At 42.3% G+C, this 15695-nt stretch overlaps 1 protein-coding gene across 7 annotated transcripts in view; it reads left to right on the forward strand.

Annotated features, from left to right (window-relative positions):
• Positions 1 to 15227, forward strand: part of ARHGEF10 (Rho guanine nucleotide exchange factor 10) — a 131095-nt gene extending 115868 nt beyond the window's left edge. For all 7 annotated transcript variants that reach the window (XM_038772937.1, XM_038772938.1, XM_038772939.1 and 4 more), the window contains 3 exons: positions 6191 to 6365; positions 9401 to 9523; positions 13339 to 15227. In XM_038772937.1, coding sequence (XP_038628865.1) covers positions 6191 to 6365; positions 9401 to 9523; positions 13339 to 13856 — 816 coding nt within the window. In that variant the 3' untranslated portion in view covers positions 13857 to 15227. The remainder of the gene's footprint in view (positions 1 to 6190; positions 6366 to 9400; positions 9524 to 13338) is intronic.
• Positions 15228 to 15695: the final 468 nt, after the last annotated feature.

Raw genomic sequence — 15695 nt, forward strand, 5'->3', positions numbered from 1 at the left:
GACAGCCGTGTTTCAAAAAGTCTGGGTAGCATTCAAATTTTGTGCCCTTCTGGTTTAGGAAAATTTGTTCAGTTGCTCTAAGGGTTAAGGGTTCAAGACCCTACAGAGAGCTCATCTACTCCAGGAGGCCTTCCCAGACTGAGCCCCTTCCTTCCTCTCCCCCTCGTCCCCCTCTCCATCCCACCCATCTTACCTCCTTCCCTTCCCCACAGCACCTGTATATATGTATATATGTTTGTACGTATTTATTACTTTATTTATTTTACTTGTACATATCTATTCTATTTATTTTATTTTGTTAGCATGTTTGGTTTTGTTCTCTGTCTCCCCCTTTTAGACTGTGAGCCCACTGTCGGGTAGGGACTGTCTCTATATGTTGCCAACTTGTACTTCCCAAGTGCTTAGTACAGTGCTGTGCACACAGTAAGCGCTCAATAAATATGATTGATTGATTGATTGATTAAGTTGAGGGTGGGGAGAAAGCTTCAGTCCTTGCCAGCCGAGGTGGATTAAGGCCTATCAGTACCATTTGAGTGCCTATGGTGAGTATTATAAGAAGCTCTTGGCACAATACAATAGTTGTATAATAATAATAACGATGCTGATGATGGTATTTATGTCCTTACTATGTGCAAAACTATGCACTGTTCTAAGTGCTGGGGTAGATACAAAGTAATGAGGTTGTCCCACGTGGGTGGGTTTCACAATCTTAATCCTCATTTTACAGATGAGGTAACTGAGGCACAGAAGTTAAGTGACCTGCCCCAAGTCACACAGCTGTTAAGCGGCAGAGCCGGGATTAGAACCCTCACCTGTCTACATGTTTTGTTTTGTCGTCCGTCTCCCTCTTCTAGACTGCGAGCCCGTTGTTGGGTAGGGATCGTCTCTATATGTTGCCGACTTGTACTTCCCAAGTGCTTAGTGCAGTGCTCTGCACACAGTAAGCACTCAATAAATATGAATGAATGAATGAACCCTCGGCCTGTCATTCCCAAGCCTGGTCTCTTTCCGCTATGCCACACTTCTTCTCCTATGAGACAGTCCTTGCTCACAGGAATCAAATAGGGGACACAGACACATAGTAATAAACCGAAGAAAGAAGTGCTTAAATCAGTGTATACACAAGTTCAACAGGAGGTTGTATAGTAATAATAGCATATGTTAAGGGCTTACAGACTGCAGAGCACTGTACTGAGAGCCAGCAGAGAACAGCGTGGCTCAGTGGAAATAGTACAGGCTTGGGAGTCAGAGGTCATGGGTTCAAATTCCGGCCCCTCCAATTTTCAGCTGTGTGACTTTGAGCAAGTCACTTAACTTCTCTGTGCCTCAGTTACCTCATCTGTAAATTGGGAATTAAGACTGTGAGCCCCCTGTGGGACAGCCTGATCACCTTGTAACCTCCCTCGCTCTTAGAACAGTGCTTTGCACATAGTAAGCACTTCATAAATGCCATTATTATTTTTATTATTATTATAAAGGTGACAAACTTAGATGTGATCCCTGTAAAGGCAGAAGTGCTGAAATGATAGCTGGGGGGGATATAACCTAGAGGTGGTTTATAGATGGTCAACGGGAGTCTTTTTCTCTTAAGGTGGTGGAAAGAGGAACATCAAACTTCTCTCCTAGTGTCTTCATTTTCAAATACAACCCAACACCATCCTGAAGTGCATTTGTTTAAAGCAGGAACATGTTAATTATCGAGCTGTTGGCATTACTGCCACATTCCACCGTCCTTCCATAGTTATCACAGTGTTCTTCTACTGTCTCTGATAGCATCCTCCACCATCCCCCAGCTCTTTACCACTTCTCTGAAATACTATCGGGCTGTTTGGAATCCAGAGGAAAGATTATTGGGGCCATTAAGTTGGGCTATTATGGGATTTGTTTAGCGTTTACTATGTGCTAGGAACTGTACCTAAGTGCTGGAATAGATACAAGCTTATCAGGGTTGGACAAAATCCATGTAATATGGGCTCACAGTCTTAATCCCCTTTTTACTGTTGAGGGAACTGAGGCACAAAAAAGGGAAGTGACTTGCCCAAAGTCGCACAGCAGACAAGTGACAGGGTCAGGATTAGAACCCAGGGCCTAGGTCAGAACATGGGCTCTGTCCCCTGGGCCTTGCTGCTTCCGTTGGCATGGTCACAGGATTGTGCATCAGGTGGTTCTAAATCACTGATGCTCTATTGCCAATCAATCAATCAATCAATCAATCAATCGTATTTATTGAGCGCTTACTATGTGCAGAGCACTGTACTAAGCGCTTGGGAAGTACAAATTGGCATCACATAGAGACAGTCCCTACCCAACAGTGGGCTCACAGTCTAAAAGGGGGAGACAGAGAACAGAACCAAACATACCAACAAAATAAAATAAGTAGGATAGAAATGTACAAGTAAAATAAATAAATAAATAGAGTCATAAATATGTACAACCATATATACATATATACAGGTGCTGTGGGGAAGGGAAGGAGGTAAGACGGGGGGATGGAGAGGGGGACGAGGGGGAGAGGAAAGAAGGGGCTCAGTCTGGGAAGGCCTCCTGGAGGAGGTGAGCTCTCAGCAGGGCCTTGAAGGGAGGAAGAGAGCTGGCTTGGCGGATGGGCAGAGGGAGGGCATTCCAGGCCCGGGGGATGACGTGGGCCGGGGGTCGATGGCGGGACAGGCGAGAGCGAGGTACGGTGAGGAGATCAGTGGTGGAGGAGCGGAGGGTGCGGGCTGGGCAGTAGAAGGAGAGAAGGGAGGTGAGGTAGGAGGGGGCGAGGGGATGGATGGACAGCCTTGAAGCCCAGGGTGAGGAGTTTCTGCCTGATGCGCAGATTGATCGGTAGCCATTGGAGGTTTTTGAGGAGGGGAGTAATATGTCCAGAGCGTTTCTGGACAAAGATAATCCGGGCAGCAGCATGAAGTATGGATTGAAGTGGAGAGAGACACGAGGATGGGAGATCAGAGAGAAGGCTAGTGCAGTAGTCCAGACGGGATAGGATGAGAGCTTGAATGAGCAGGGTAGCAGTTTGGATGGAGAGGAAAGGGCGGATCTTGCCAAAAGCCCAAGCTCTTATTCAGTGCCACTGAATCACTCCAATTTGCAATATTCCACATAGAATTTAGTCATTAAACACAGATTTTTATTTTTTTACTCATCACAAGTCACTCCTATAAATAGGAGCCTTCTCAGTAGCTCAGGAGAGCCTATCATGGACATGAGCAGAGGTAGACATTTAGGAATTTGATATTGGTCCTGCAACACAAATTCCTGAGGAAAAAAGGAAATATGCAAGGTGATGGGGAATTCACTTATTTTTGTGGTATCGTTGCACAAGATTGGCTCCCAAGAAGCAGTGTAGAGAGGAGTTATGAGCTAATTTAGTGACACTAAAACGTGGCAACATATTGTGACAGCTCATTATCTTCTGTAGTAGCTTCATGAAGGCTGGATAGATTCAATCAATCAATCCCTCCTACTCGACTCTGAGCCCCATGTGGGACAAGGACTGTATTTGGCCGCTTAACCATAAAATTGGTCATTTTATTTACCAGTTAATAAATAATGGTATTAATTGAATGCTAACTGTACTAAGCATTTGGGAGAGCACTAGAGTTGGTAAACACAATCACTGCCCACAAGGAATTTACAGACTAGAGTTGGAGACAGACATTTAAATAAATTACATATAAGGGAAATGATAGTATAAGGGTGTAGGCGTAAGTGCTGAGGGGTTAGGGGTACCACCTATCCAACTGCTTAAGAAGTACTGATCCTAGTATAGAAGTGATGCAAAAGGGAGGCAAATAGGGAAGGTGAGGGCTCAGGGAAGATTTTACTAATCAGGGGGCATATTTGAAGGTACAGTTTAGCCACACTCTCCCATCCCAATGTCTTCATTCATCCCAAACCAACCTTCCAGTTTTACGTTGCTTTCAATCAATCAAGCAATCATATTTTTGAGTGCTTACTGCGCACATAGCATCGGACTAAGCACTTGGGAGAGTTCAACACAGTAAACGCTCAATAAATATGATTGAATGAATGAATATAGCAGAGTTGGTAGACATGTTCCCTGCCCACATTGAGCTTACAGTCTCGAGGACGAGACAGACATTAACATAAATGTCAATATCAATAAATATGTCAACTCTCCTGCATCCATCTCCTCACTCACGGTGTTCCTCTGGTTTGAAACTCCCTCTCTCCCCACCTCAGATGCCCCACAGCTTTCCTCACATTCAGATCCTAAAATCCCATCTCCTTCAACAAGGTTTCCCCGATTAATTTCTGAGCCCTCTTCTTAGCACGCATGTCCATTCCATATATTTATTTTGACAGCGTTGGCGAATGTACTTATCTTCACCTCTCTCATTAAGGTGTAAGCTTTGTGAATGATAACATCGTTATTCTCTACTTTCCAAGAGCCTCGTACAGGGCACCAAATGAGTGTGCTTTAATGCTGCTGCTACTACTACCACCACAGCAACCGTGCATAATTTTTTAGGGGGGGCTTGTAACCTCAAAGTTGTTCTTTTCCCTAACCGAAATTGGTACAAGATCTGGTGTGAAACCTCTTAATAATAATAATAATGATGGCATTTATTAAGCACTTACTATGAGCAAAGCACTGTTCTAAGCACTGGGGAGGTTACAAGGTGATCAGGTTGTCCCACGTGATGCTCACAGTCTTAATCCCCATTTTACAGATGAGGTAACTGAGAGAAGTGAAGTGACTTGCCCAAAGTCACACAGCTGACAATTATAATAATAATAATGGCATTTATTAAGTGCTTACTATGTGCAAAGCACTGTTCTAAGCGCTGGGGAGGTTACAGGGTGATCAGGTGGTCCAACAGGGGGGCTCACAGTCTTCATCCCCATTTTCCAGTTGAGGGAACTGAGGCCCAGAGAAGTGAAGCGACTTGCCCATGGTCACACAGCTGACAATTGGTAGAGCCGGGATTTGAACCCATGACCTCTGACTCCAAAGCCCGGGCTCTTTCCACTGAGCCATGCTGCTTCCCTCTTAGATCCTTAATAAGCAATAATTGGGGTCAGGAATAAAACTTTTTTGTCACTCTGTGCTCTATCCCTTCTTCCTTGTATACCAACCTACTCAAGCCCTGAAGCATGACAGAAGTTATTATTTTCATTTTGGCAACTACCTCTCTCAGGTTCTCGCCATTAGTATTTCAGGAATACTTGTGTCTACGATGATGTGTTTACAATTACAATATATCTAGATAATAATAATAATGATAGCATTTATTAAGCGCTTGCTATGTGCAAAGCACTGTTCTAAGCACTGGGGAGGTTACAAGATGATCAAGTTGTCCCACGGGGGGCTCACAGTCTTAATCCCCATTTTACAGGTGAGGGAACTGAGACACAGAGAAGATAAGTGATTTGCCCAAAGTCACACAGCTGACAAGTGGCAGAGCAGGGATTTGAACCCATAATAATAGTAATAATAATGATGGCATTTATTAAGCGCTTACTATGTGCAAAGCACTGTTCTAAGCGCTGGGGATGTTACAAGGTGATCAGGATGTCCCACGTGGGGCTCACAGTCTTAATCCCCATTTTACAGGTGAGGGAACTGAGGCACAGAGAAGTTAAGTGATTTGCCCAAAGTCACACAGCTGACAAGTGGCAGAGCAGGGATTTGAACCCATGACCTCTGACTCCAAAGCCCGGACCCCATGGGGCAACCCGATCACCTTGTAACCTCCCCAGCGCTTAGAACAGTGCTTTGCACATAGTAAGCGCTTAACAAATACCATCAGTATTATTAGTTGGACTTGTGGTAGTACGATACACAGAACTGTCTTACGTATTAAGGAAATCAATCACTTTAAGAACTGAAGGTACTTAAGCGCTTTAATAAGTACTATTACTATTACTGAAAAGAGTATGGCTCCGAACCTTAATTAGTAGAATGGTTTTTCAGGTGTAAGAAAAGATTTTGTATTATAATAAAATCATTTTAATACATCATTCAAGAAATAAGTACTAAAAATAAAAGTTAGCAGTGAAAATGAATGAGGAGAAAATGAAGGTTGTGGAGAAAATGAGTGTTTTACTTTTGTTCCCATTTTGTACTCTCCCCAAGCACTTAGTACAGTGCGCTGGACACAGGAAGTACAATTGATTGATATTCCTTTTACCTTCTCTTTGCCTTCTCTTTCCTCTTTTCCAGAGGCGGCTGGAGGCCCACCATGAAGAAGGGATGGTGATCTCACACATGGCCGTGGCGGGAGTCGGGATCTGGATTGCTTTTACAACAGGATCTGCCCTCCGTCTCTTTCACACAGAGACGCTTAAACATCTCCAGGATATTAATGTATCCACACCTATTCATCATATGTTGTCAGGTAATTGTCAGGTTATTTTTGTTTGTTTGGTTAGTGTCTTGACTCTAATCGAATCCATTATGAAGTAGATCCTCTTGGGTTACTTCTCCATCACCATTTTAGTATGAATGTTTGGTGCTATCATTTTTGATATCAATTCAATAAAGGTTTGTTTGACTTAATTGAGGGATAAGACGCGTATCAAACTCTGCAGGAGTATGCTAAGTGGAAGCCTGTCAACCTACGAATCAAGTAAAAACTCCTCACCCTGGGCTTCAAAGCTGTCCATCCCCTCGCCCCCTCCTCCCTCACCTCCCTTCTCTCCTTCTCCAGCCCAGCCCGCACCCTCCGCTCCTCCGCCGCTAATCTCTTCACCGTACCTCATTCTCTCCTGTCCCGCCATCGACCCCCGGCCCACGTCATCCCCCAGGCCTGGAATGCCCTCCCTCTGCCCCTCCGCCAAGCTAGCTCTCTTCCTCCCTTCAAAGCCCTACTGAGAGCTCACCTCCTCCTGGAGGCCTTCCCAGACTGAGCCCCCTTTTCCTCTCCTCCTCCCCATCCCCCCGCCCTACTTCCTTCCCGTCCCCACAGTACTTGTATATATTTGTACAGATTTATCACTCTATTTTACTTGTACCTATTTACTATTCTATTTATTTTGGTAATGATGTGCATATAGCTATTATTCTATTTGTTCTGACGATTTTGACACCTGTCCACATGTTTTGTTTTGTTGTCTGTCTCCCCCTTCTAGACTGTGAGCCCATTGTTGGGTAGGGAACATCTCTATAAGTTGCCGACTTATACTTCCCAAGTGCTTAGTACGGTGATCTGCACATAGTAAGCGCTCAATAAATGCGATTGAATGAATGAATGCGGGGAAAAGCCATGAAAATTGATCTTTCAGTTCTATTACTGTCGTGTCCAAATGAGTTACTCTGATGTTGCACATGTTAAATGTATTCATTGTAGGTGGAACATTTAGAACGATGTATTCATTTCCACTTTTAATGAAAGTTATAGAGTTCCGCGGGGTTCTTATTAAGTAATGCCTTTTGAGGGCCTTTTTATGTGGAGAAACAAAAAACATTCTTCCTGTGCAATTTAGAAAGATATTTACTTCTCGCTCTCATTGCCATGGAAATAAAATTGGCTGATGTTGTTCACCAACATTTTGTTCAGAAGACTTTCAGATGATTTTATATCCTGGAGGGCAGTTCTAATTAGTTCAAGCAGTTATTTCTTTTAAGGGAAAAAAAACGCTTCCACTTATATAAGGCTTTTGGGAGAGCCATTGAAACATTGAAGGAAAATCCAAAGACATAGGTATTTTTAGCTGGTGAAGATAACGAGCATTCAAAAGAAACTGGCAGTTTGTTTCATAATCCTGTAACATAAGAACAAGAAAGGTTTAAGACAGGAAAATGGATAGTGAAATAGCAACTGTGGCAAGATGGATTTAAACGACGAAAACAGAAAAACTCCTAATAAAGCTATAGCTAATGAAAGTGAGCAGTACTACATATTTTTTTCAGTGAGTGCAAAATGGGGGAAAAATGTTTAGAATTGAAATCATTAGTTCCTTGGCAGTTTTGAATAATAACTTTAACGGTTTCTCCCATTAGACTGGAAGTTCCTTGTGGGCAGGAAACCAGTTCCATTCTTTTTGTACTTTCCCAAACACTTAGTAAAATGCACAGCCCCAAGTGAATGCTCAATAAATATCCTTCCACCAACATCCCCAAGCAATGACTGTCAGTGGAGAGGAATCCTATTAATTTCATTTGTTTCATTTAGCTATTTTGAGATAAATTCCATATTATCCGTGGCTGAGATGCAGTTTTGAGTAAAGCTTTGTTGTATTTGAGGAGATAAATAATAAAAATTCTAAACTTACAAGTGATTGTACTATAGGCACAGGGTGATATTGATTCATCTCCATGCTCAATGTATTCATTTTTAACAGAGAGCTTGATTTCCGTAAAATTCTTCAAGGGTCTTGTAGGCTAAAAGGGGAGAACGAGCGAAATAAAACTGTGTATTCTCTTGCAACTGTTTAGAAAGGGATTAGAAATCGCATACTCAGTTTTAAAACTGTATCGATATTGCTACATTAACCGAATTGAAGATTTATATTTGGATGTATATGTTGATAGAAAAAAAAGTTTGTGTTATTCGAACCTCTTCCATGATTGCTGGGATAAAACAAAATCATCTATTTGTTGGGCAGAATATACTTTAATCTGGCCAATATGTGAGCCTTTTCTGTTCAGTTTTGGGGGTTGGATGATTCCTTTTCGGTCCCCAGGCCATACTGAAGGTCTACAGAGATGTAGTGTTGTCCAATGTTCTCTATGCCTGAGACCGAGATCTCACATAAGCCACCACTCAGTCATATTTATTGAGTGCTTACTGTGTGCAGAGCACTGTGCTAAGCACTTGGGAGAGTTTGACAGAACAGACATCGAGCTCCTTGAGCAGTTCCTGGCATCACTGATTGGTCATACTCAATACTAAACGGCAAGAAAAGATTACAAAGTGAGAAATTCTGGAATGTAATCAGTCCCGTCATTGAAGGCGCACCTCAACACAGCAAGATAACTAAACAACTGTTGTTGAACTGCAAATGAAAGCAGGGAGGGCAGAGGAAACACTTTAAGAGCACTGCCACTTGTCAGCCATGTGACTTTGGCAAGTCACTTAACTTCTCTGAGCCTCAGTTACCTCATCTGTAAAATGGGGATTAAGACTGTGAGCCCCACGTGGGACAACCTGAACACCTTGTATCCCCCCAGCACTTAGAACAGTGCTTCACACATAGTAAGCGCTTAACAAATGCGGTCATTATTATTAACACTGTAAAAAAAGGCTTCAGGCAGTAACAATAATAATAATAAAAATAACATACCTGCAGAAGTAGGTATGACACTAGAGAGTTTGGAATATATATTTTAGCCTGACTGAATGACTGTTGGGGTTTTCCCTTGCTTCTTGATGCCATTCAAGCTCTCCTTCTCTGCCCAGAAAATAATGCATTCTGTTGTAAAAATTTCTAGGGCAACAACGTGTGTCTGTGACCAGTCTACTCGTCTGCCACGGCTTATTATTGGTCGGGACAAATCTAGGAATAATCGTAGCTCTTCCGGTTCCTCGTTTGCAAGGAATTCCCAAAGTGACCGGTGAGTGGATGTCCTCAACCACCTTCCTTGTCGAATCCCGAAAACTTAAAGAACAGATTAAAGCTTGGGTGCATTTTGGTGTGCACGTTATCCTATGAGTGTATTTCCATTAAAAATGTGTACATGCGTATCCCAGAGTACATTTGTAATAATAATAATAATAATTTTGGTATTTATTAAGCGCTTACTGTGTGGAAAGCACTGTTCTAAGCACTGGAGAGGATATAAAGTGATCAGGTTGTCCCATGTGGGGCTCACAGTCTTAATCCCCATTTTACAGATGAGGTAACAGGCACAGAGATATTAAGTGACTTGCCCACAGTCACACAGCTGACAAGCGGCGGAGCAGGGATTTGAACCCATGACCTCCGGCTCCCAAGCCCATGCTCTTTCCACTGAGCCTATGTTCCTTGCAAATGTAGGTGTATTGTGAACCATCCTCTTGTGAGATCTATTGCCCCATGGACTTAGTGACTTGCCCAAGGTCACACAGCAGACAGTTGACGGAGCTGGGATTAGAACCCAGGTCTTTCTGACTCCCTGACTTGTGTTCTAACAATAATAATAATGATGACATTATTAAGCGCTTACTATGCTTACTGTTCTAAGCACTGGGGAGGTTACAAGGTGATCAGGATGTCACATGGGAGGCTTACAGTCTTAATCCCCATTTTCCAGATGAGGTAACTGAGGCACAGTGAAGTTAAGTGACTTGCCCAAAGTCACACAGCTGACAATTGGCGGAGCTGGGACTTGAACCCGTGACCTCCGGCTCCAAAGCCCGGGCTCTTGCCAACTTTGAGTACTCAGATGTGGAGATGAGCCCTGCAGGTCTTCTCTCACCATAATTCCAATTAATAGCCACTCAAGACTAAAGTAATAATCTAATAATAATGATAATAATCATCTTCTAGACTGTGAGCCCACTGTTGGGTAGGGACCGTCTCTATATGTTGCCAACTTGTACTTCCCAAGCGCTTAGTACAGTGCTCTGCACACAGTAAGCGCTCAAAAAATACGATTGAATGAATGAATGAATGATATTTAAGTGCTTACTATGTACCACGCACCGGCAGAGCTACAATCAACATATATGAATCAGACACAGCGCCTGAGCCATAAGGGACTCACAGTCTAACTAAGAGGACAAACAGGTCTTCAATCCCCATTTTACGGGTGAGAAAATTGAGTCACAGAGAAGGTGAGTCACCTGCCCGAAGTCACACAGCAGGCGAGTGGCAGAGTCAGACTTAAAACCCCAGGTCCTCTGACTCTCAGGCCCAGCTTTTTCCTCTAGAGCACACTTCTTCTTTATATGCAGCTTCTCGGGACATTTTTGGAAATTTTTCCAACTTTCTTTCAAAACGCCTTGTAGCTAGTTCGCTTTAACGGATATTTTTGCACTTTCCTATGTGCATATTTTGATAACTCACATAGTCATATAAATATTAAGTGCCTATACTGCATGAGGATGATAATGAACTGTTTCATAGAGTCTGCGTAACAATGTAAACCAAATGTTCAAAGAAAACAAGTTTGGTGCTATTTACATTGAGGAAGCCAGCATGCAGTCAAAAGATTTTCATTGGCAAGGCTACACAGAATTCAGTGCTATCGCTGAATTTTCTTCTGCCTTTCCCTGTGCCTAACACATGCGCTGCACTTGGTGAATCAATCAATCAATCAATCAATCGTATTTATTGAGCGCCTACTGTGTGCAGAGCACTGTACTAAGTGCTTGGGAAGTACAAGTTGGCAACATATAGAGACAGTCCCTACCCAACAGTGGGCTCACAGTCTAAAAGGGGGAGACAGAGAACAAAACCAAACATACTAACAAAATAAAATAGAGTAGATATGTACAAGTAAAATAAATAAATAGTGAATGGACAAGTCAGACTGCCTGACTGACTTGCAGATTGGAACCCAAGTTGCCACTCCCACAGAGTAACATTGACCCTTTTATCTCCCTCTTATCCTCCGTGTTGTCTGGGTTGGTGTGGCATTCATTAAAATCCAAATTCATTTAGCTGGTTCCCACCCATTTTGAGTACCGACATGCCAGAAGAGTTTTGGAGTCAGTGTGGGAATGATAGGTGAGAGAAGGGTAAGGAGGAAGCTTGTGAAACTGTTCAGTTTGGCCCTTAAATATTCCTGGAGGCCTCAGACTTTGCCAGATCACTCTATCTTGTGCTTGTATCCTGCCCACTTTCTGTCAGATTTTCCATGGACAACGATACCTCAAGCTCACTTCCTGTATCTCCAGTTTCCCATAGCACTTCCCGTAGGTCTCGTCGTATCCCGTCCACCGCTTTTCCTCTGACTGACGTATTATCCACCAATCATCCCTGTCACTCCACAAATTCCTTTTCACGTATCCGTTGTACAAGCCTTTGTACTTCCCCGCCATCTCACAGTCACCACTGAATTTGTGTTTTCCAATCTCCATGTGCCTGGCTTGATCCAATCCTGCTTTATCTGCGTAAATGAGAAGTATTCATTCAAACATTCAATCATATTTATTGAGCGCTTACTGTGTGCAGAGCACTGTGTTAAGCGCTTGGGAAGTACAAGTCGGCAACATATAGAGAGGGTCCCCTTCCCAACAACAGGCTCACAGTCTACAAGCAGCTTGGCTTAGTGAAAAGAACGTGGATCTGAGAGTCGGAGGGCTTGGGTTCTGATCCCGGCTCTGCCAAAGGCTTGCTGTGTGACCTTAGGCAAGTCACTTAACTTCTCTGTGCCTCATTTCTCCTGTACTTCCTCCTTCTTAGACTGTCAGCCCCATACGGGACAGGGACTATGTCCAACCTAATTAACTTGTATCTACTCTGGTGTTTAGAACAGTTTTTTGATGCAAAAAAACAAAAACTAGGTAATGCTATCAGGTAAGGATAATCCCTTATTTCAAATTTTCCTTTCCTTCCCCCAAATGCAGTGCCCCAAATTGCTCTGAATCCTCTTTTGTTTTGCACCATCTCCTCTGATGTTTTTTTTAACCTCATGTCAAACCCAGATTACCTTTCTGATCAAAATTCCTGAGGCATATGGCAACTCTTTTCATTGACCCATGAGAAAATAAAAGGAAGATATTAAATTTGAGAATTTGGTTGTAAAAAAAGAATGTGGTGCAAGTATTTGAAGCTTCTTTAAGTTAAATTATGAAACAAGCAGCGGGAAGTAAGTTCCCAATAGGACCCTGTCTTCTATTGACATTATGAAAAAATCACAATGGTGCAAATTGCATCAGTATTGGTGGATCCTGGGTTTAACCTTTATTCGACCTTTGTTTTGAAGGAGAGGACAATTGGAAATTGGTTGTCCAATTGGTCTTCTACTGAGAGCTCACCTCCTCCAGGAGGCCTTCCCAGTCTGAGCCCCCTTTTTCCTCTCTTCCCCCCCCATCCTCCCCACCCTATCTCCTTCCCCACCCCACAGCACCTGTATATATGTTTGTACAGATTTATTACTCTATTTATTTTACTTGTACAGATTTACTATTCTATTTTGTTAATGAGGTGCATCTAGCTTTACTTCTATTTATTCTGATGACACCTGTCCACATGTTTTGTTTTGTTGTCTGTCTCCCCCTTCTAGACTGTGAGCCCATTGGTGGGTAGGGACCGTCTCTATATGTTGCCAACTTGTACTTCCCAAGCGCTTAGTACAGTGCTCTCCACACAGTAAGCGCTCAATAAATACGATTGAATGATTGAATGAATCCATTTAACTTTTTCAGATGTCAGGGACTGCCACCTTGAAGTTTTCTTTCATTTTAAAATAATTTCCAATCTTTTTTTTCCCCTGCTCCACAGGAAGAGGAATGGTATCATACCACGCGCACAATGGCCCCGTCAAATTCCTGGTGATGGCTTCAGCGTCCAACAAAAAAAACAGAGATAATTCCAGGAACAGCCTGCCTCCAAATGAGGAGCCTCAGGAAGAAGATGGAAGGGACAGCCTCGTGAACGAGGGGTCGATTCCTTGCCCGAGTCAGATCACCGACAACGCCGTTTGGTTAGGAGAGTCGATGGGGTCCATCACCCAAAAGAGTGATTTGTCCTCATCTTCCGGCTCTCTCACCGTCTCGCACGGGTCAAATTCTCTAGAGCACGGCCCAGAAGACAGTGCCATCTACGAGCTACTGAAAGAGCCAAACATCTCGTTCACTAAGGGTAGCAAACAGAGATATAAGAAAACAAGGCCAGATTCCATATTGGTCATCTGTGGCGGACAGGGACACAGAAGAGTAAATAAGAAGGTCAAGCAACAGCGGCAGGATGAACTGGTTTCGTCAGTTATGGTTTGGCAGATCCCAGTCTTAAATATATAAATGGTGAAGGAAGGCACCAGAGAGGGAATGAAGATTGCAATCTAGAGAGATTTATTTTCCCCCCCTGTAGCGCCGTATAACGTGAGTGCCAAAGTCAGGCCTACACTGGGGGAAACATAGTACAGTTACCTGAGAGGTGGGGGGAGAAGAAGATGTGCAATATTGTCTTGGCAGGTATTCTGCTGGAACACTTTTTTTTTTATTTTTGACAGCAAAATTCAGAGAATAAGCTCTAGGAAACAAAGTGTAAGGTTAAAGCAATTTCCAAACGTTTTGAAAAGGGCAAGGAAAATATTGTGCTTTGTTTTTTTTTAGCTGGTGTAGCTTAGACCCTAAACTTGCTAAGATACTTCATCATTTGAAAAGACGGTGCAATTGAAAAGACAGTGTGATATAATCTTCCTAGAGGATGATCCAGTTAAGGAGCTTCAAATATTACAAACTCATTTTTCAAAATATAACCAGAATACATTCCACTAGTAACACAGAAGGCATTCCTACATAGTTCTGATTCACTACTATATTATACACTATTTTTTAAATCCAGCACAAAATTTCCAACTATCGGGAAAGGCGAGGAGTGCACACTATCCCCACACTTGTTTTTGTGAATTAGTGTTTTTTCTTCCAAATTATTCCAGAGCAAATCCTCCCTATTTTCCCAAAACAGTATTTTTCTATGGCATTCTTCAGTAAAATATAATGTTCCAGTCCATGAACCCATACGTTAGCCATAATATTCAAGAACTAGACCAAAACCCCAACAATAAAAAACCACTGCTTCTAATATTAAGTATCATCTAATAACCCTTTTGAAGCATCTGTTTGCTGCAGTATAAAGGGCACTGCAACTTGCCATTTTCCCTGGCTTTCTTTAGTGCAGGAGTTCTGGCTCGTGCTGATTTTTAGACCAATTTAAAATGCTGTGCTACTTTTAAAAAATGCAAGCTACATGCACATTTGAAAACTTCTTGGTGCTAGAACCTCTTAGTGCGTTCCATTGCTGGCGATGGGAAATGGGCCAAGAAAAACCGACTCCCAAATCAACACTATTACATGCGTATTTATTAGACACAATACCTTCAGCTGTGTCTGTAAACATAGAGCCAACTAGAAGAACAGGAGGAACTCCTTGAGTTTCAGTAAGATCAAGTCTATGTTTACATCCTAAGAAGGGCACTTGCCAAGTATGGGCATCCCCATGAAATATTGCACTTTAAAAGACAATTGAAAAACTCGCGTGATGTCTACGCAAATATTTTCTGAAGCGCATCCACACACCGCAGGAAAATGACGTCATTATCCCTTCTAAGCTTTCTAAAACTTTAGCTGCTCTCTGCTTTGATCAATAAAATATCTTTTACTTAGAAACAAGCATTATGGGTGGCCTTTTTTCTGGGAAATGCAAAGGGAGATTTGTTCGCCTTTAGTTGAGATTGACAGCCTTTGGATAAAGGAGCATTGACTAATGTATCATCATCTTCCTGATTTTAAAGGCTCAAACCAATGTAACATTATACTATGATGACACATGGTTATTAATTATTAGAATCATCACAATGTGACTGAAAGTAATGTTTCAAGTAAAGAGACCGAGGAAAATTGAGACAAATTCTATGTCTAACTTGTGGGTAATTTCAACAAAGACGCAATAAATTAATATCATTTGGAGCACTAAATATTAAAAAAAACTATAAATTTTCCTAATGTAGTGAAATTTGTTAAAAAAGAAAGCTTTATTTGCATTGAATAAATAACAGTGTTTCAATCCAGATTTGACTTTATCCATGATTGACTGTGAGCCCACTGTTGGGTAGGGACTGTCTCTATATGTTGCCA

Source organism: Tachyglossus aculeatus, chromosome X1, assembly GCF_015852505.1.
Source record: "Tachyglossus aculeatus isolate mTacAcu1 chromosome X1, mTacAcu1.pri, whole genome shotgun sequence".
Taxonomy (NCBI): Eukaryota; Metazoa; Chordata; class Mammalia; order Monotremata; family Tachyglossidae; genus Tachyglossus; species Tachyglossus aculeatus.